Source organism: Eurytemora carolleeae, unplaced genomic scaffold, assembly GCF_000591075.1.
Source record: "Eurytemora carolleeae unplaced genomic scaffold, Eaff_2.0 scaffold8, whole genome shotgun sequence".
In the NCBI taxonomy this organism is placed as follows: Eukaryota; Metazoa; Arthropoda; class Copepoda; order Calanoida; family Temoridae; genus Eurytemora; species Eurytemora carolleeae.
The window spans coordinates 48,632-68,390 of NW_019396114.1; the positions used below are offsets into that span (position 1 = coordinate 48,632).

A 19,759-nucleotide genomic window follows, 5' to 3' on the forward strand; every position below is an offset into this window, starting at 1 on the left:
GATTTAAAAGCTTCGGCTCGAGCCGTATTTCCTTAAACCCGACTTTAAGACCAAATCTTAAACCCAACTCTGACGACAGCTTGTGTCACATGATTGACAGCTGCAAGATCTTCGGCTCGACTTTAGGAGTTAGGCTCAATGAAAATAAAACCGACCTTGGTTGGTTTTAATGGAGAATAAGGGTTCAGTGTTGAGCCTTGCTTTCATAAAACCCGGAATGCGCCAATTCCTTCCATGAAAATCCGCCAAATAGAATATTTAACCGGTTTTTTAACTGAACTCGGTGAAAAATTAGATGCAACTTGAATCCGAAAGCTCAAGCCGTAAATAAAATCCGTAAATCGTGGGCTCTGATATGTTTTCCTGTAGTAGAAATGTGCAAGTCGCTTTAATAGAGAAACAAAGATTGAAAATAATTATTATTACAAGTACAGTCTATTCAGAATAAGGAGAATTTTGATTTGTCCCAGAAAGTATGAATGTTTTCTTATTCTAAAATTTTTTATTATTCTTGCATATCAAAATGATAAATGCAATTTTATTATCCTTGAATTTATTTTATTATATTCTGCCAAAGTTTTGTACCATAGGATTTTTTTGCCCAGTTAGCACAAGCAAAACAATGCATTTCAAATTAGTTTACATGCTACTAAAGGCTAAATTGATTTAATTTGCCTTTGAATCTTTGGAAAATAACAACATTAAAAAATGGGGAACAAAATGGGAACAAAATTGGAACAAAATGGAAAAAAATGGGAACAAAATGGAAACCAAATGGGGACAAAATGAGAACAAAATGGGAATAAAATGGGAATAAAATAGGAACAAAATGGGAACTAAATGGGAACTAAATAGGAACAAAATGGGAACAAAATGGGAACAAAATGTGAACAAAATGTGAACAAAATGGGAATAAAATTGGAAAAACTAGGAAAAAAATGAGAAAAAAATGTGAACAAAATGGGAACACAATAGGAGCAAAATGGGAGCACAATAGGAACAAAATGGGAACAAAATGGGACCTGATCAGGATTTTTGAAATCTTTACAATTGTCACATTGGTCTCCGAACCCATCTTCGTCTGAATCTTTCTACGAGAAAAATTGAACATTTTATGCAAATTAATTTCTTAGTGAAGAGTATTTTAACCTGGTCCGGGTTGCTATCTAAGATGCAGTTATCCTGAAAAATGATAATTTTGTAAAATTGATTTTTAAATATTTCTGTAAAATTAATGTGGGACATTCAAAGGGAGTACTAAACGTTTCAATGGTGTGCATGTTGCAAGGAAAAGTTGTACAAATTTCAAGACTGGTTTGACATTAAAGTGTCGCAACGACCTGGTCTTTGATTTTACCACTGCACTACCTCACAAATACTTGTTTGTAGCCCCCTTGAACAAGTAAACTTTAAAACAATAAAACACTAAACTAAAGTTTTTAGGAAGTAATTGGCAAAATTCTCATTGATATTTGCGTGCGAGCTTTACCTTCGGAGCACTGTGTGTAATTTGTAAAGGGGTTTGTATATTATGAAAAACGTATTTATGACAAATTAAAAATATGACTTTTGTAATTTGTGACTTATAAAATTTATGAAAATTGTAATTCATAACTTTTGTAATAATGACAAACGTTTTATGAAAAACAAGTTTCTCGCAAACGTATTGTGACTTTTTACAGTACGTTTTAAGGGGGATTAAGACTTTTAATGTAGGTACTGCCACTGGACGTTTTAAAAGAGGTAATATGACACTTTTAATGAGGTACTCAAATATCTTCATTCTATTCCACAAATAAATGTTCTCATTGTAGTACTCAAATTTTTGTCTAACTTATTATACGTAGTTATGTCACGTGTATGCATCAAGTTTTAAAGAAATAAATTTAGATTTTTTTTAGAAAATGTGCAATTTGAATTAGATTACATTTCAGATGCTGATCGTGTCGAGAAAATAAAATTAATACTTGGTAAACAAAAGTGAGTAACTAAAAGTGAGTAACTAAAAGTGAGTAACTAAGAAAAAAAAACTGAGGGAGCCAACTCAACATACAATTAAAACACATATGCGCTCATTATTATAGAGTTTAACAACATCTGAGCCAACTCATCATATGTATAAAAAGAAACGAAAAATAATTACTTTTTCATTATTAACTTCATCTCCGTCCATATCATCGTCACATAAATCTCCGATTCCATCACCATCAGTGTCCTTGAAAAATAACAGACTTTAAATCTAATAAAATATATATATTCATGAAGGAATTCAGATTTTGCCACAAACACTAAACTCTATATCTTTGCGATCTGATGATGTAAACCTTTGATATTTCAAACTTAGATTATTTGATCCAAATGATGAAATATCTAAGGTCTATGACATTGGGTTGCAAACTTGAAAAAACATATAGGGCTTGGTAAATGAGAATTTGTGGCAAAGACTCAATTTTCCTCTAAAAGGGAGTGTTCACATATCTTAGTTCTGCAACAGGTACACACTATTGATGACAGAAAATGGTTTATTTCTCCCGGATTTACGTCTTCACAAGAAAACCGAAAGATCGAAGAAATTACTATAATAAATATACTGTTACATATGAAAGAAAAATGAATCAATACAACTACTCATTAGATCTAATATTCGACGAGTCGGTTTTTCTTACAATTTATTATTATTTACAAAGATACAAATACTAAAGGAAAATACTATACAAATCAAATTGCATGAATTGAGAATAGTTCAGAGTGATGGGAGATCTCCAGGGGAACCTATTAACTAGGGAGCTGGTCTTCAACTGCTATTTTTCCCCAACTTTCACTCCACCCTAGGCTAGAGCTTAACCCTAGTTCCCCGGGAGCTGGCCGGCCATCCCACCAGCACCCGGGCCTCTGGAATAACGGAACTATTGGCGTGGCTTGGGTTTTCCGCGTGGCTTGGGTTATTTATAGAATTCACACACAAACACGAATAAATCCGTTTGATCTGTACAAGGGATGGAAAAGGGGGGGGGGAGATGAAGGAGAGAGAAAAAAGACCCTTTATGATCGCAGGAAAGATCAACACATCACTTTCCTGCTACAATACACTATTCAGGGTTACCAGCAGAGGATGAGACTTTAATTACGACATGAAACTCTTTAAGTAAAACGATCTGAGATTCAATTGAATCTTGGTCTTTGAATATTGTTTTTAAGGGTGAAATGACGAAATAAATTTACAGAATCAATTCCATATTCCATTCTAAACTCTGACACCATTCAGAGTATGAGCGTATATACATTCTCATCTGACTAGTACTACGATAAGCATTAGACAAGTATATTCAAAACATTGTGGTGCCTCCGACATTAATATCCTAACAATCCATTTCAGCTTTGACGTACTTTTTGCTTCCAGTTGAAGAGACGAGGACAGTTATCACAAGCATCTCCAGCTAGGTCACCATCTCTATCCTCTTGACCAGGATTCTTTGTCAGTGGACAATTGTCAGGACTTTCCTTAAATTAGAATAATAAAATTAGAACACACTTTTTAAGTTTATTAATGCTTTTTGTTCAGAAGAGATCTACTGAACAGCAGTTAAAAATATCTATGAAACAATTTATATATGATTGTTTTATTATCTACACTTTCATTTTACAAAATTGATAAATGAGCATACATGGTGTACTAAACAGATTGTTAAGTACATGCAGTATTGCAATAATTGGCAGTGGATAGTGCGTAAACATTCAGTACAGCTGTATTTACTATTTACGTCACTGGCATCATTTAAAAATATTAGACAAAAGACCTTACAGTGAAATTCATTATGTTTAAGTGTCCTTGCTTTTCGTTTAACATACTTTAATTCAATGTACATTGTTGGAACTAATATTCCGTGTCACATTTGACACCAATGAAATTATTCACTATTGCTTTAAAAATCCCAAGCCAACATTGACAGAGCGTATGTTAACTTTTAAGTTTACCCAACCTAAAGCTGAAAAGTCTAAGAAATAAAGTAGATTAAAAAATATTTTAAAATTTCAAAATGAAGAATTTGAAACAACCCCTAAGATTTGGTGTCATGATGTCAAAATAAGAAAGTAAAATTTCTATGAAAATGTTTAAAAACTCACTAAGTTTGTTTGGCACAAAAGCTCCCTTTTTCTTAGCTGTTTTTCCCCCTGTTTAGTAACTGCAGAACCATTATGTTTTTCCTCACCATAAGCCTCTAGTCATATTTTTTACATACATCAATGATTCATTGGAATTACATAACTAAGATTATTAACTGCAAATCATCAGGCTCTTACTGTTAAAACTAAATCTAGAGGTTTAGTTTTGAAAATTTTTAAGATTGAAAAAGAAGTCGAATCAGGCGTTTCTCTACAGTGCAGTGGTCGGCACTTCAAAACAATGAAGACGACTTTTTGATTAAATTTTAATAATTCCCTTTCATTGTATGCCAATTTTACATTATCATTATTCTTATTCCTTAATTTTGGGTGATTTAAATGTAATTATATTGTTAAGAAATAAATCAGTAATGATATGAATAATTATTGAATTTCGATATAAAATATTCCTATTTCTCGGGTTATTTTTTCCATCTCTTCCTCTGTACATCTTATATTAGCTTGAAACTAAAATATTTTTATGATTACACTTTATTATAATTTATAAAATATATATTTTGTATACCTCATTTTTGTCTAGGACTCCGTCATCGTCCTAATCAAATTTAATTATAAATAAAGTCGACGTAATTTCGAGCTACATGTCAAATTCAGTCAAATGGTATCCTTAAAATCTCTATTTGAGTAAAAATGAGTTAATCATCGTCGTTTTTTTTAAAAAAACATGTTAAATTTGACAATTTTATTGAATGTCTTTCAAGCATAATAAGCAAGTCACTTTACTAGAAAACTGCACTCTAAAAATCCATTTAAAGAGATAAAGAAGAATATCTCATGGCCTAGATCAGACATAGGTTTAAAGAGATAAAGAAGAATATCTCATATCCTAGATCAGACATAGGTTTAAAGAGATAAAGATAAATATATCATAGCTTATATCAGACATAGGTTTAAAGAGATAAAGAAGAATATCTTATATCCTAAATCAGACATAGGTTTATAGAGATAAAGAATATCTCATTTCCTAGATCAGCCATAGGTTTAAAGAGATAAAGAAGAATATCTCATGGCCTAGATCAGACATAGGTTTAAAGAGATAAAGAAGAATATCTCATATCCTATATCAGACATAGGTTTAAAGAGATAAAGAAGAATATCTCATATCCTAGATCAGACATAGGTTTAAAGCGATAAAGAAGAATATCTCATATCCTAGATCAGACCTAATAGGTTTAAAGTTTACTGTTATGAATTAGACATGGAGGGATAAATGCAATTATGTTCCAAATCCTTAAATTGTGAATCGATAAATGATTCAGTTATAATTCTGATTACTTTCTGTCATATTGCAACCGCCCGTTTTAAACTAAGGTTACAAAAATAAAAAAATTCAATATTATTTTTGATGAAAAAATACTTACCAGGTCGTCATCACATGCATTTCCCTCCCCATCTCCATCAGTATCTTAGTATGGGAATTCTTTAAAAAACTTTAAGGGCGGGATTGTGTTTTTCACCCAAAAAGGAAAATATTCAGTTTTTTTTTCTGTCGGAAAGTTTTTGATGTAGATAAAAGAACTCAACAGAGTATTTCCCGCAAACTCGAATTTTCTAATCTTTATATCTTTGCAATCCAATGTAGTAGACCCTCCCCTTAATGAAAATGCACCATTCCTTTTTATTGAATCTATGTACAATGTCTGCGTTAAAAACTTAATAATTGTGTTGTTGCTGCGTGTTCAAATGAGAAATATCGAAATGAAGAGGGAAGCAGAAAAATTAAACTGTAAAGATGAAAAAACGAAAGAGAAATACTGAAAAAAATACATTGATATTAATAATAATAATAATAATAATATCAAATTACCTAATTGATCAGGATTGTCAATGTCTTTGCAATTATCCTTGGAGCAAAATGGACCCTGGCATCCTGGTATATCCTCATCAGGAATATTATCTGAATTTTAATAATAATAATCATATATATATATAAACTTGGCTTGTCTGTATGCATCCATTAAACGTGAAAACGACTAAACCGATTGCGCTCAATTTTGTGATGGAAACTCAAACGACCCCAGGGAAGGTTTATGGACAGTTGTCCGACAGAAAGAGGACTATATCATCTTTTCTACTAGGAGAGGACTAGGCCATCGGTACTACAGAAAAAATGACAAGATTATCTTTACTACAGAGAGAGGACTAGATTATATTAACTACAGAGAGAGGACTTGATTATATTTACTACAGAGAGAGGACTAGATTATATTTACTACAGAGAGAGGACTAGATTATATTTACTACAGAGAGAGGACTAGATTATATTTACTACAGAGAGGAATAGATTATATTTACTACAGAAAGAGGACTAGAATATTTGTCCTAAAGAGAAAGGATCAGATCATCTGTACTACAGAGTAAGGACTAGATTATTTGTCCTACAGAGAGATGACTAAATTTGATAATCTGTCCTACAGATAAATTACAATATTTTGTCCCACATTTACTTTTTTGGCTTTAGTTGTTGTGCATAAAGTGCACAAATTATGATTTAAAAAAAGTATAGAATAAACCTACCAAGATCAGAGTCTACGCCACACAATAAACCGTCTCCACTATATCCAATCTTGCAGAAGCATTTATGCTTATGTTTAACTGCGTTCTTGTCACACTCTGAAAAGAGATAAAAAATTTATAAAAATTGTTTTAAGAAGTAAAACCTTTATAAAATACTAGCTGACGGTCCCGGCGTTGCCCGTAGTAAAAAAAAATAAAAATGTTAAAAACAAAAAAGTTTCAGCCCATTTGGTCCAGTCGTTTGGCCGGCTATGGCCAACATATATATGACTGTCTTGTTTTACTTATTGCATATCATTGCCTTCCCAGTCATGTTATAATGATTTCGTTTTGGACATCGAATTTGAAAAAAAAACACAATGGAATTTTGAAATCAATAAAACAGACTTTATTTACCAGCATTGGTAATTTCTCAACATGGGAAGGAATTTAATGAATTTTAATCACCTTGTGCCGAGCAGTTCAAATTTGAATCGCTGATTCAATTGGTTTCTTAATCTTAACTTTTAATGGGTGTCTCAAATTTAAACCGGCACTTGGTAGTTCAGTGAAGTAGCTCAACTCGGTGCATGATCAAATATTTAAAAAAAATACATACTTAAACATTTCAGTTCTGATTCCACATCCCATGTACTGAAATTATAAAAACTAACGGTATTCATTTCCTACTTTTTTTTAAAACGGATTTAAAACTAATTTAGTTATTTATAATAAAAGTTCTAGAATTAAGGTTAGGTTTGTACATGTGCAATTGCTAGCAATGTTGCTTGGATGCTTGTAAATATGTCTCTTCAAGAGATATTATTGAATTGCAAAATTACATTTTAAAACTTCCTTGTCATAATTAGCTATATTACATACCCATTTGAGAGACAGTTGATCATATTCACGTATGGTTGAAAATTTTGAGGACAAATAATTCTGCAGGACAAGTGTGGAGGAAGGTCTGGGAAGCAAGAGAACTGAAGGGAAGATTTGGGGTGATGTGGACTACTGCAGTTTGCTAAATTCAGTAAAATATTTAAAAATGAAGAAACAAGTTAAACATTAAATAGGCCCTTACCTGAATAACTATCATTTGAGTCCAATGTTGTCTCAAAGCTCCCAGACACACTGTTAGGGTCAATGATCAAATCACTTGTTAATATTGAAACATCTTTATTACTTTGATAAGTTGAATTTCTGCTAATATTCTGATTTTCTGAGGCATTTTCAGAGTCTGCTGGGAACTCTAGTTCCATAGTAGTATTCTTAGCCTTCTCTTTAGCCAGCAATATTTCTTCATCTGCAGTTAAAATATTGTTAGATGTCTCATTGGTAGTTGCATAATTTCTCTGATTCTCTCCAGGAAACTCTACTTCCATTGAAATGTTTTCTTTTGTTTCTTTTTTACCGGAAAACTCTACACTTTCCGAATTATAAGAAGTTTTTGAATTATTTTTTGAGTTGTCTGAGAACTCAAAATCCATGGAGTTGTTTTTATTATTGTCTTTTTCTAATAATACATCATTCCCTGCAATAAGAAAATTCATTAAAAACTTTATGTAAGTTATAATATTTTGTAAGTTTTTAACCTACAAATTAATATCATTGTAGGGGGCCTTGATGAACCAATATTACCTCAACCCTTACCTGTTGCATTATAAGAATCATTTGAAGTTTCATCAGAAACTTCAAATTCCATTGATTTTTTTTTATTTTCTCCTCCAGCTATTAAAATATCTTTTCCTACAACAAAAATTTATCACATTTTTCAACTTTTTAAAGTTTAAAGGTTGGGAATAACCAGTAAAACCAACTAAATATTGCCATTTCCAATTGTTGAAAGTTTTGTAGATCTAGTTACATCTGAAATCTCAAATTCCATTGAATTATTTTTAGGGTTTCCAGGCGTAATTACGTTACGCGTAATTACTCGTAACACTTTCTTTAACTTACACAGGAGCATTATGCGTAATTATGCGTTTATTATGTTTACGAAAGAAAGTCTAGTTTTGCATAATTAATGCATAATTACGAAAAAATACGTAATACAAAGCAATTCCGAAATAAATAATTCTGAGAAAGAATTATAGCGGGAAAGTATGTGTACCACCATGCCAAACATATTTTGACGACTTTATTGACATTTTTTTCAAACAAGGAAGGTAAACTTGAGAAAGTAGGTTGAAATATTAACAAGTCGTTGAAAATTGAAAATTTATAGATAATGTATTTTTTTGATAAAAATAAATTGTTGGCCCTTTGATAAACTTCATAGTTGTCGAATGTGAAAATTACATCAACATTGTATTGGCTGAAATTTATGATTCAACTTGCGTGACATTATTTTCCTTGTAAGTTAGTTGTTTTATTTTAATTAAAAGTTAAAACTTCAAAATTTCAATTACGCTGTAATTTCGTGTAATTAAAGTTTCGATTATTACACGCAATCATTATGAAATTTTGCGAAATTATTCTGTAGAAATTACGCAAAATTCTGCCGTGATTTTGCTAAGGAATATTTCCTCAATTGCATGTAATCCTGCAAAATTACACGAAATGAAAATTATTATGCGTAACTGCACATAATTACGCATAAGAGAATAATCTATTACATTGGAAACCCTAATTTTATTTTATTTTTTTCCAGGCTAAAAAATATGTTTGCTTCAACAACAAAATTTTAAAACCTTTTTTATCTAAAAGTTATGATGATTTTAGGTTGCAAAATAAAAAATTTAAAGAACTAAATATTACTGTTTTCAACTGTTGAACGTTTTGTAGTTACATCAGAAATCTCAAATTCCATTGATTTGTTTTTGTTTTCTTCCCCAGCTATCAAAATATGTTTTGCTGCAACAACAAAATTTTATTACATTATTTTCAATTTAAATATCCTAAAAATACAAGTTAAAAGAACTAAATATTACTGCTTTCAATTGTTGAATGTTTTGTAGTTACATCAGAAATCTCAAATTCCAATGATTTATTTTTGTTTTCTTCCCCAGCTATCAAAATATTTTTTGCTGCAACAACAAAATTTTATTAAATTATTTTCAATTTAAATATCCAAAAATTACAAGTTAAAAGAACTAAATATTACTGTTTTCAGTTGCTGAATGTTTTGTAGTTACATCAGAAATCTCAAATTCCATTGATTTATTTTTGTTTTCTTCCCCAGCTATCAAAATATCTTTTGCTGCAACAACAAAATTTTCTTAAATTATTTTCAATTTAAATATCCAAAAATTACAAGTTAAAAGAACTAAATATTACTGTTTTCAATTACTGGACGTTTTGTAGTTACATCAGAAATCTCAAATTCCATTGATTTATTTTTGTTTTCTTTCCCAGCTATCAAAATATCTTTTGCTGTAACAACAAAATTTTATTAAATTATTTTCAATTTAAATATCCAAAAATTAAAAGTTAAAAGAACTAAGAACTGTTTTCAATTGTTGAACGTTTTGTAGTTACATCAGAAATCTCAAATTCCATCTATTTATTTTTATTTTCTTCCGCAGTTATTAATATTCATTTTTCTACAACAATAACTTTGTTCACAATACTGTTATCAAATTAAAGAAAATTACAAGTAAAACTAACCATTTTATTCAAAGTTGTATTTATTTTGGCTTAGCTCAATAAAAACAAGTTTTAATGACTAAATTTTATTAGCTAACTTAGAAAAAACTATTTGTTATACATTTAGAAACATTAAGATATATGAATCAGCTGGATTTTCTCAATCTCTCCAGCACATCCTGTTCTGTAGAAATCCTAGTGATCGTCTTCCACCACATCACTCCCCCTAGAAGGTACGGTGGAGTCAAGGCGGAGCAGGAACTTATCCCTTGGTCTTGTTTGTAGGGATTTTGTCTGCTAACTGTTTCAGTTTGAAATCTCACAGACTTCTTTTTCTGTAGAGGTGGAAACTTCATGGCAGAGGAAAGTTCTGGTGGTTTCTTGTGGGGCGGAGAGGCGGAAGACCTCCACTGGAGAATTGGAATTACATGTTTGAGACAGTCCAAGAACACAGTCAACTCGAGTTCCGATCTGAAGACGGAAGAAATTGTTCTGCCGTTATAATACTAGGCATGGACAACGGTAGAGAGGAGCAAGAGAAGGTTAACTTGCAACTTAACAAAGAAAAACTAATTGGGAATTTACCAGGGAGCATGAGGCAGAAATGTCTGATTAAAGAATATGCAGCCAGGAGCCTGTGGAAGGCATAGTATTTCTTCTCTGCTTTGAACAACTACGTGGAGTAGAAGGCCAATGGAAACAAGGCACCTGTTGTTGTAGAACAGCAACTACTTGAGACTCCAAGGCATCTACAGCAAGGGAGATTGGAGGTGAGGGATGAGAACTGAGGATGAATCAGCTCTGGAACCTGGATGACAAAACCCTACATAAGGTGTGGAGACCAGATTAGGGATCTGTACCGGAATATTTGTCAAGACTGTTGGGATAAACAAAACTTGGGTGCACCAATTTAGCTACATTTTATTATAGTTTTAGAAACATGGTTCAGGTGGATTTACTCAATCTCTCCGCTGCGTCATATTCTGTAGAAATCCTAGGGATCATCTTCCACCACACAATTACTTTTGAATTATCACATTTCTTAATTTCTAAATTCAACAAAATTAAAAAATGTTCTTTTCATTAAAGATTGAAAGGTTCCTTATAGAAAAAACTATTGCGTCTCTCAATAAATAATTTAAACTTTATAATTTCGTTATAATTTCATAGATTTATTTTTATTTTCTTCACCTAGTTTTTTCATGCATGCATTCATTAAGATTTTTTAATTGCTCCATTTGTTTGATTTTAGATAATGATATTTTTTTAAATAAGCATTTTTATTCTTCAGATTTACCTTTTCTTCTACTAGAATTGTTTGTAGTGCCATAAAACCCAAATTCAAGGGATTTATTTTGATTTTCTTTACCATCAATTAACAATTCTTTCTCTGCAACAAAGATAATATTTTTTAATTACTTCATTTAATTTTTTTTAAATTAAATTTTTATGAAAAAGGTAATAGTAGATATGGCAGTAATTTCAAATTCCTTTGATTTATTTTTATTTTCTTCCCCAACAACTGTAAAAATTTCATTCGCTATAATTTATAATGTATAACAATATTAATAATCCTTTTTTTAAAGTTTTGAACCCAAATTCTTTCTTTTTAAAGTAAAGTAAATTTTATTGATGATAGATTGATGTCTAACATATCATTGGCAGTCTCACCAGTATTGATACTAGATGCATTTGTTGTTTCGTCAGAAAATCCATATTCCATTGATTTATTTTGATATTCATTTCCAACATTTGATAGTTCCAACTCTGAAAATAAAAGATTTCTCCAAATATCTGTTCTAACATGATAGATTATAAAATGAACAATTGATAACTATTGGTTTACCATTTTCCTTGCTAGCATCATTTGTGGTTTTTTGAGGAATTTCAAATTCCACTGATTTATTTTGATTTTCTTCCCCATCGATTAACAGTTCTTCATACAAAACAGGAATAATCAAATTTCTTCTTTAAAGTTTTGAAATCAAATTCTTTTAATTTGATGGACTTGATTTCTTTATAAAAATGCCCTTGTATCATTGTTAGTTTTACCATTATTAATACTAGATGCACTTGTTGTTTCATCAGAAAATCCCAATTCCATAGATTTATTTTGATATTCTTTATCAGCATTTGATAGTTCCACCTCTGAAAACAATTTTTTTTCTCACCAAATTCCAAAATAAAATGATGATTTTTGGCTTACCATTATCATTGCTAAATTCATTTGTGGTTTTGTTAGGACTTTCCAATTCCATTGATTTATTTTGATTTTGATCTAAAACAGTGATAATCAATTCTTCTTTAAAGTTTTGAAATCAAATTCTTTCTTTTTGGCAGATAAACCTGTTTTTATTGTAAAAATGTTCTGATATTATTGTCATTTTTACCTTTCTCGATACTAGAAGCACTTGTAGTTTCATCAGAGAATCCAAACTCCAGTGATTTATTTTGATATTCATCCCCAGGACTTGATAATTCCGCCTCTAAAAACAAAATTAATTCAATTTATTTTTTTCTCCAATTTCCAGAATTAACCATTAAAATAGCTGTTTTAACATGATTATAAAATGGACAATTGATGATTCTTGGTTTACCATTATCATTGCTAAAATCATTTGTGGTTTTGTTAGGAATTTCAAATTCCATTGATTTATTTTGATTTTCTTCCCCATCAGGTAATATGTCTTTCTCTAGTATTATTTTGATTTTATTCCTGAGTTTTTAATAAAAGCTTCATCTGCAATTAAAATTGAATTCTATTTATTACATTACTGAAAAAAAAAATTTGCAGTTTTTCTTGATTAAATAACAAATAATTAAAAAATGGACAGATAATAATTAAAACATTGCCTATTTTAAAATTAGTATCATTCTGATCATCATCATAAAATCCATATTGCATCGATTTATTTTGATTTTCTTCCTCATCAATTAACTTATCTAACTCTACAATAATCAAAAATATGAAATTAACATCAATAAAAATATTAACATATTTTTTTCTAAAATTTTTATATTTTTTTCTTACAGACTGTTGAATCTGAGAAACAGATACAATTTTAAGGAATTGTTAAATAAGTCTACCTCTTACGATACTGGAAACGGTTGTAGTTTCCTTCAAAATATCAAATTCCAGGGATTTATTTTTGATTTCTTCTTGATCATTCAAAATACTTTCTTCTGGAAACCAAAATAAATTTCAATTAATATTATACCACAAAAAATGTATTTATAAATTTTAATGATACTTAAATCAAGCAGTTCATTGGTCTTAGGTTTACCTTCCTTAATGGTAGATCCACTTGTGGTTTGGTCTAATATGTCAAATTCCATAGATTTCTTTCCATTATTCTCTTTTTTATCTATTTGATTTTCAGAATCAATTGGAAACTCTAGTTCTACAGATGAGTTGTCACTTATTTCTCCTGCTTCAACAGTTCCATCATTTCCTGGTGATTCATTGTCTCTTTGGGATTCAAATGTAGTATTTTTCCCAGGGATATCTATCAAGATGTCATTTTGATTCAGGGTTTCTGGTAATGAATGTATCTTAGGTATAAAATATTTTATTTTCAATGATTTATTTTGAGCCGATTCATTTTCAGGAATTTCCTGTGTGTTCTCCTTTAATCCAGATGGTTTAAAGTCACCTATAAGTCCTTCTTTATCAAGAATTATATCCGAAGTATTTTCAATTTTAGGTGTTTCAGAATTATCTAAACTTGGTGGTTTCTCATCCTTAACTTTAATATCTGAACTTATTGAAGACTCCATAACATTTGTTTTATTTTTGAAATCTGAATTTGTCTTGTTCTGTTCTGCTTCTTTATAAGCATTAAAATAATCATTTTCATTTGTTGTAGTTTGTTCTGCCATTGGTTCAGTCACATTCTAAAAGAAGTTTTATTTAGAATTTAATTTTAGTGAAAATTGTTGAACCCTTAATCACAAGCTCAGTAACTTTAAGCCAAAATATTGTCTTCATTTCAGGTTTAATTTGGTTGTATTTATTATCTAAACTACCTGAAGCCACTATTTATTTGGTTCTAGAAAAATGTCTAAATGTTCATTAATAAAGAATATCTTAAACAAGTATTGTAAAAACTCACCGAATCTCTTTGAAACGTCATTGCAGTAAAAGTGTCACCTTGGACATCATTATTGTCATGTATGCTATTTGGCTGAAAAAATATTTAAATGCATACAAGTAATTACGAAGTATGCTTGGCACTTCAAATAATTATTCTAAATAAAAAAATGTGCATTAATAGAATATTAAAATGAAGCACTAAAAATAAAAGTCACCAAATCTTTAATTGGTTCTGAGGTGTTTTCCCCTTCTGGTCTATTAAGCTGAAAAAAATATATAAATAGGCATAAAACAATTATTAGATAAAAGTTTAATAAGCACTCCAAATCATAATTTTAAATAAAAATGTGGATTAACAAAATATCTAGATGGTTGATGGTAAAAATCACCGAATCTTTGTTTGGTTTGAAGGTGTCTTCTCCTTTGAGTCTATTTTTCTGAAGAATAAAAAAAATATATAAAAAGGCATAAAATAATTATTAGATAAAAGTTTAATAAGCACTTCAAATCATAATTTTAAATAAATATGTGAATTAACAAAATATCTAGATAAAGAGTTGATGGTAAAAATCACCAAGTCTTTGTTTGGTTCTGAGGTGTCTTCTCCTTTGGGTCTATTTTTCTGAGGAAAAAAAATATATATAAATAGGCATAAGAACAGTTACTAGATGAAAGTATGCTAAGCACTTCAAAACATTATTTTAAATAATAAACATGTGCATAAATAAGTACTAAAAATAAAAATCACCCAATTTTTATTTGGAGCTGAGGCGTTTACCCCTTCTGGTCTATTTGGCTGAAAGAAATATAAAATTAAGCTTAAAAACAAGCACTTAATTCAAATCATAATTTAAAATAAAAAATGTTGATTAACAAATTATCTAGATAAAGAGTTAATGATAAAAATCACCCAATTTTTATTTGGAGCTGAGGCGTTTACCCCTTCTGGTCTATTTGGCTGAAAGAAATATAAAATTAAGCTTAAAAACAAGCACTTAATTCAAATCATAATTTAAAATAAAAAATGTTGATTAACAAATTATCTAGATAAAGAGTTCATGATAAAAATCACCCAATTTTTATTTGGTGCTGGGGTGTCTTCCCCTTCTAGTCTATTTGGCTGAAGAAAATATATATAAAGGCATAAAACAATTACTGGGTGAAACTATTCTTAGTAATTTAATCATAATTATAAATAAAAAATGTGGATTAACAAAATATCTACTGTACTGATGATAAAAATCACCGAATCTTTGTTTGGTGTTGAGTCAGGTTCTTCTTCTTTTCTATTTGGCTGAAGTAAAAAATGAATTTAGGCATAAACAGGATAAAAATGTACATAAACTAAAATTAAGATAAAGAACTAAAAATAGTCACCAAATCTTTGTTTGGTGCTGAGTCATCTTCATCAACATCATTATTGTCATATGTTCTATTAGACTGAAGAAAACATATATATTAATATCACCGTGTTCCTGGATAAACATCATCAATCATATTATTGCACTTTTTTGAATTAAATTTTTTAACTAATCTTTTTGGGTTTAAGAGCAATTCTTATTTTAACATGGGACCTATAATCTGTCAAAATCTTGGATCATTATGATATTTATCAATTACACATTTGCATGTGTGTGATATGTTATTTCTTGCAGGTTTTCAAGAAACATATTTTTGAAAGGTTTATTATTTCATGTTTTCTGAAAAACTATATTTAAAATTTTGTTATTTATGTTTAATAATAAAATGTGGGGTGGGGTGGCTGGTCTGGGACACCAGTTCTTGTTAGATCACTGAAGTTAAGCACACTTGTCCACAGCCAGTCACTGGATTGGTGTCCAGACTGGTGTTCAAGGGTTCGATTCCCGTACTCCACACAAACCTGTGGTTTCAAAAACATCTGAAGCTGACATCTGATTAAGCAGTTATGACCACCTGACAGATGTAGGAGGACAGAGGGGCGGCTGTCAACAACTCTCGCAGCGAAAGGGTGCATGCTTTCTACACAACAAGAAAGAAGCTTCAAGTGGGATTGATCCAAGTGAATGATGATGAAGAGAGGAATGGTGGACAAGCAGGGAGAGTCTATGGTTGCCAGCTATAGGTATCTTGGGGTATCCATTCCAGGCTTACAGATGTTAGGGAGCAATGAGTTTGATGTTTCCTATCAGTATGGCACCCGGGCCTCATTCCAATATATCAGAAGGATTCCTACACTCTATATTCTCAGGCCTAAGAAGAATCTTAGGCAGCTGGAATCTTGTCAACCCTCTTCTCAGAATGAATGAAGCGTGGATGGATGAATGTGCTACCAGATTACAACCCCTGGTAGTTAAATATAAAGACTCAGACAACACCATACTTTCGCAATAGAAAAAATTCCGAGATTTCATCGTAACAACCCGATCATGTCCTGGGGACAAAAAATTCTCTAATAAATAATAAAATGTTCTTTTGGGATATTAGAAAATGTCGCTGTTTTTTTCCTGACACTGTGATAAAGGTTTAAAAGCAATAACTTTATATATAAAAGATAAAAATTTGCAGCACTTTATATAATAAGCTGAAATAAAAAAAATGTGGATTATAAGATTCCTTCATGAAGTCCTAAAAATAAATAAAACATCCCTGAATCTCTTTTAACTGGTGCAGAGGTGTCATGCTTCTTTTCAACCCAACTCAAGAAATTAAGTCTTTACCACAAACTCAAATTTTGTATAATTTATAATCCCTTTATCTTTACAACCAAATGTGAGTATAGACCTTGGATAATTCTGTTTGAAATATCAATTATCAAAGGTTTATAACTCCAGGCTGCAAATATATAGGCCATAGGGATTATAAAATTTGAATTCAGGGTAAAGATTTAATTGCTTTATGAGTTCTTGCAATCCACAATTAGTTTAAAAAATTTACTTTCTACACTCTCAGAGATGGTTTATTCTTCAAGGCTTGCACTGTACACATCTCTAAGTACTGTTATAATACAAACCTTTATATCATCATCACATGGTTTCTCCAGTGTAGAGTTTTCCGAAACTCTGTTTGCTTCTTTTATTTCATGATCTTCTTCTGGTTCAGGCTGACAACCAACACCCAGCTGTTCAGAACACCAATGACCAGCAAAACACCTATTTTATTATTTTAACTTGTATCATATGAATATTACCAACCAATTCTTAGATATAATTTACTCTTTTCTTCTGTTTGAATTTCACTGTGCTCTCTTTATATGAAATTATAAAAAATAAATGTTTTTAAAGAAAAAGTTTTAAGCAGAGTTTTAAGCATGATTCCCTTCTCACTAAATGCTCTTTAATTTACTATTATCACCTTGCAATTACAGGTTTTGCAATAGCATATCCAGGGTTGCAAGACAGCAACCTCTCTGATTCAGAAATATACTCCCATTTTCCATTATCTTAATTAAAAAAAGATTAAAATATACCTTTGTTTATATGAAATGTAAGTATTTCAAAAAGATGTTCTTATAAATATGCTTTTTGAGGGGGGGGGGGGTGAAATATCTGTGAAATGTCTGATTTTATTAGTTTTGTTAAATTAGTAGATGTTAAAAAATAAATAATTCAACCAGGAAACTTCCTTGTAAACCTATTCTTTAATAAGATGTTTTTAGAAATGATTATCATTAAATACCCGAATAAAAAACAGAAAGTTTTTACCTGGATGTTCTAGTTCCAAACAAGGAGCATCAACATTTTCAGTAATCATCTAATATATTTGTAACCTTTTAATTATTAATAACTCTTTCTTGGGTAAGGCTTGTTCAGAAAAACATACCTTGCTTAAGAATCTGGGTTCTTTAAAAAACTGACCTGAAAATAAAATTTTTTATAAATAATGAAAAATTTGTTTTTGGTAAAGTCTAAAAATCATTTTTTATGACAAAAATACTTGTCAGTTCACAAGAAAATGTCTCTGGGTCAACATCATATTTGGTTCCATTGCAAACAATTAAATTAGCAGGGCTTCTAGACCTAATTAAAATAAATATTTTTAGCACTCTTATTTTGGTTGGCAGTGTTATAAAGTTTTTGGACAGAAATTTTCTCTTTATCAAGAAGGTTCAAGCCTTTTTAGAGTTGATTATAAATATAACGTAAAAAGGCAAGAACCTTCAAGATATAAAGAAAATTTAAGTCCAAAAACTTTATAGCATGTTTTTGTTTTTCAATCTTTTCAAAAACGATTTTTTTCATTTACGGAAAAAAACAATCTTTTTTAAAAACGATCTAATTGTTTTTAACTTTCAGAAAACGATTGTTTCTATAAAAAAGATTTGCGGGCGTTTTTTATATGATTGGTTTTTAAAAAACAATTGCTTTTAAAAAAACTATTGTTTTTGAAAAATAAATTTGTATTTGACAATTATGTTAACAATTTATAACCATCGTTAACAATCGTTATCGAAGGGTTGTTGTTTACGATTGCTATAAAAACAGTCGGTTTTGGAAAAAGATTGTTTTGTAAAAAAAAAATTACATGTAACTTTCTTACATGAAGTTAAACATTTGTGGGGGAGCTAAAACTTCTTGGTATTTTCTTAAAAGCTAATCAATGAAAAGTACAGATGCCCTTTAGGTCGGTTCCCTCTCTTTGCTAACAATAGTTAACGAAGGGTTGTCGTAAACGATCGTTAACAAATGGTCGTTGTTAATGATCTTTAACAAAGGGATGTTGTTAGCAATCGTTAACAAAACAACAAGTTTTATAAAAACGGTTGTTTAAAAAACGAACATTATGAAAAAACGAACTTTTTAAAAAATATTGTTTCATTTTCAATTTTTTGTCATTGTTTTCATGATGCAACGATCGTTTTTCAAAAAAATGAAAATGTTAACATCCCTTGTTATAGGTAATTTTAAGAAACATTAGTGTACTTGACTTATTTCAAAGGCTATTTCTAGATCAAATTAGCTTTGAAGTCAAAATTTAAAGTTGATTTCAATTTTATTTTCATCAATTGAAAAAAAATATTTTGGAAATATCCTAAATCTTTTGAAGAAAATCCGGGAACCAATTAAAACTTTATACCACATGTGCTATAAGGTACAGCTAATTTAACTTTACAGCACAAAGTTTACTTTTATGAAATTCACAATGAAGTGAGTTAGAATGATAATTAGTACACAATAGTATCTTAACAATTATACCAGTTAAATTTATCTTTAGCAATTATTTCACGATTTACAAACTTTTTATGACACCTGTAACCCTTATTGCACTGAAGTGAGCAAACTTCAGATTCCCCTTTGAGCCCACACTTCCAGGATCCATACTTGGGGTTTGATTGAACAGGACACCTTGAATTATATACATATATATTTAAAACAAAGATTGTGAAAGGATCAAAATATATTCAGAAATCACTATTAT

The 19,759-nt window shown here is 30.2% G+C and overlaps 1 protein-coding gene across 17 annotated transcripts in view; it reads right to left on the minus strand.

The window, feature by feature from the left end:
* The window catches only part of LOC111695342 (MATH and LRR domain-containing protein PFE0570w), a 57,591-nt gene that overhangs the window by 13,017 nt on the left and 24,815 nt on the right, over positions 1–19,759 (minus strand). For 3 of the 17 annotated variants that reach the window (XR_002763844.1, XR_002763843.1, XM_023464638.1), the window contains exons 8-50: positions 19,591–19,686; positions 18,278–18,360; positions 18,164–18,198; positions 18,046–18,094; positions 17,696–17,783; positions 17,355–17,493; positions 15,740–15,802; positions 15,609–15,656; positions 15,435–15,482; positions 15,273–15,320; positions 15,111–15,158; positions 14,937–14,984; positions 14,752–14,799; positions 14,578–14,625; positions 14,382–14,453; positions 13,554–14,163; positions 13,357–13,452; positions 13,123–13,218; positions 12,867–12,962; positions 12,660–12,755; positions 12,476–12,547; positions 12,322–12,417; positions 12,116–12,205; positions 11,941–12,036; positions 11,567–11,659; positions 9,961–10,056; positions 9,788–9,883; positions 9,615–9,710; positions 9,442–9,537; positions 8,335–8,430; positions 7,766–8,215; positions 7,564–7,705; positions 7,301–7,335; positions 6,703–6,798; positions 5,993–6,082; positions 5,547–5,590; positions 4,691–4,720; positions 4,575–4,632; positions 4,126–4,220; positions 3,388–3,501; positions 2,144–2,215; positions 1,150–1,182; positions 1,023–1,091 (exon numbers count right to left, since the gene is read on the minus strand). Coding sequence is in view for 3 of the 17 variants with exons in the window: in XM_023464638.1 (XP_023320406.1) it covers positions 1,023–1,091; positions 1,150–1,182; positions 2,144–2,215; positions 3,388–3,501; positions 4,126–4,220; positions 4,575–4,632; positions 4,691–4,720; positions 5,547–5,590; positions 5,993–6,082; positions 6,703–6,798; positions 7,301–7,335; positions 7,564–7,705; positions 7,766–8,215; positions 8,335–8,430; positions 9,442–9,537; positions 9,615–9,710; positions 9,788–9,883; positions 9,961–10,056; positions 11,567–11,659; positions 11,941–12,036; positions 12,116–12,205; positions 12,322–12,417; positions 12,476–12,547; positions 12,660–12,755; positions 12,867–12,962; positions 13,123–13,218; positions 13,357–13,452; positions 13,554–14,163; positions 14,382–14,453; positions 14,578–14,625; positions 14,752–14,799; positions 14,937–14,984; positions 15,111–15,158; positions 15,273–15,320; positions 15,435–15,482; positions 15,609–15,656; positions 15,740–15,802; positions 17,355–17,493; positions 17,696–17,783; positions 18,046–18,094; positions 18,164–18,198; positions 18,278–18,360; positions 19,591–19,686 (4,210 nt within the window). In the remaining 14 variants the exon portion in view is untranslated. Of the gene's footprint in view, positions 1–1,022; positions 1,092–1,149; positions 1,183–2,143; positions 2,216–3,387; positions 3,502–4,125; positions 4,221–4,574; positions 4,633–4,690; positions 4,721–5,546; positions 5,591–5,992; positions 6,083–6,702; positions 6,799–7,300; positions 7,336–7,563; positions 7,706–7,765; positions 8,216–8,334; positions 8,431–9,441; positions 9,538–9,614; positions 9,711–9,787; positions 9,884–9,960; positions 10,057–11,566; positions 11,660–11,940; positions 12,037–12,115; positions 12,206–12,321; positions 12,418–12,475; positions 12,548–12,659; positions 12,756–12,866; positions 12,963–13,122; positions 13,219–13,356; positions 13,453–13,553; positions 14,164–14,381; positions 14,454–14,577; positions 14,626–14,751; positions 14,800–14,936; positions 14,985–15,110; positions 15,159–15,272; positions 15,321–15,434; positions 15,483–15,608; positions 15,657–15,739; positions 15,803–17,354; positions 17,494–17,695; positions 17,784–18,045; positions 18,095–18,163; positions 18,199–18,277; positions 18,361–19,590; positions 19,687–19,759 lie in introns of those variants that run through there. The other 14 variants (XM_023464640.1, XR_002763845.1, XR_002763846.1 and 11 more) reach the window with 14 other exon arrangements.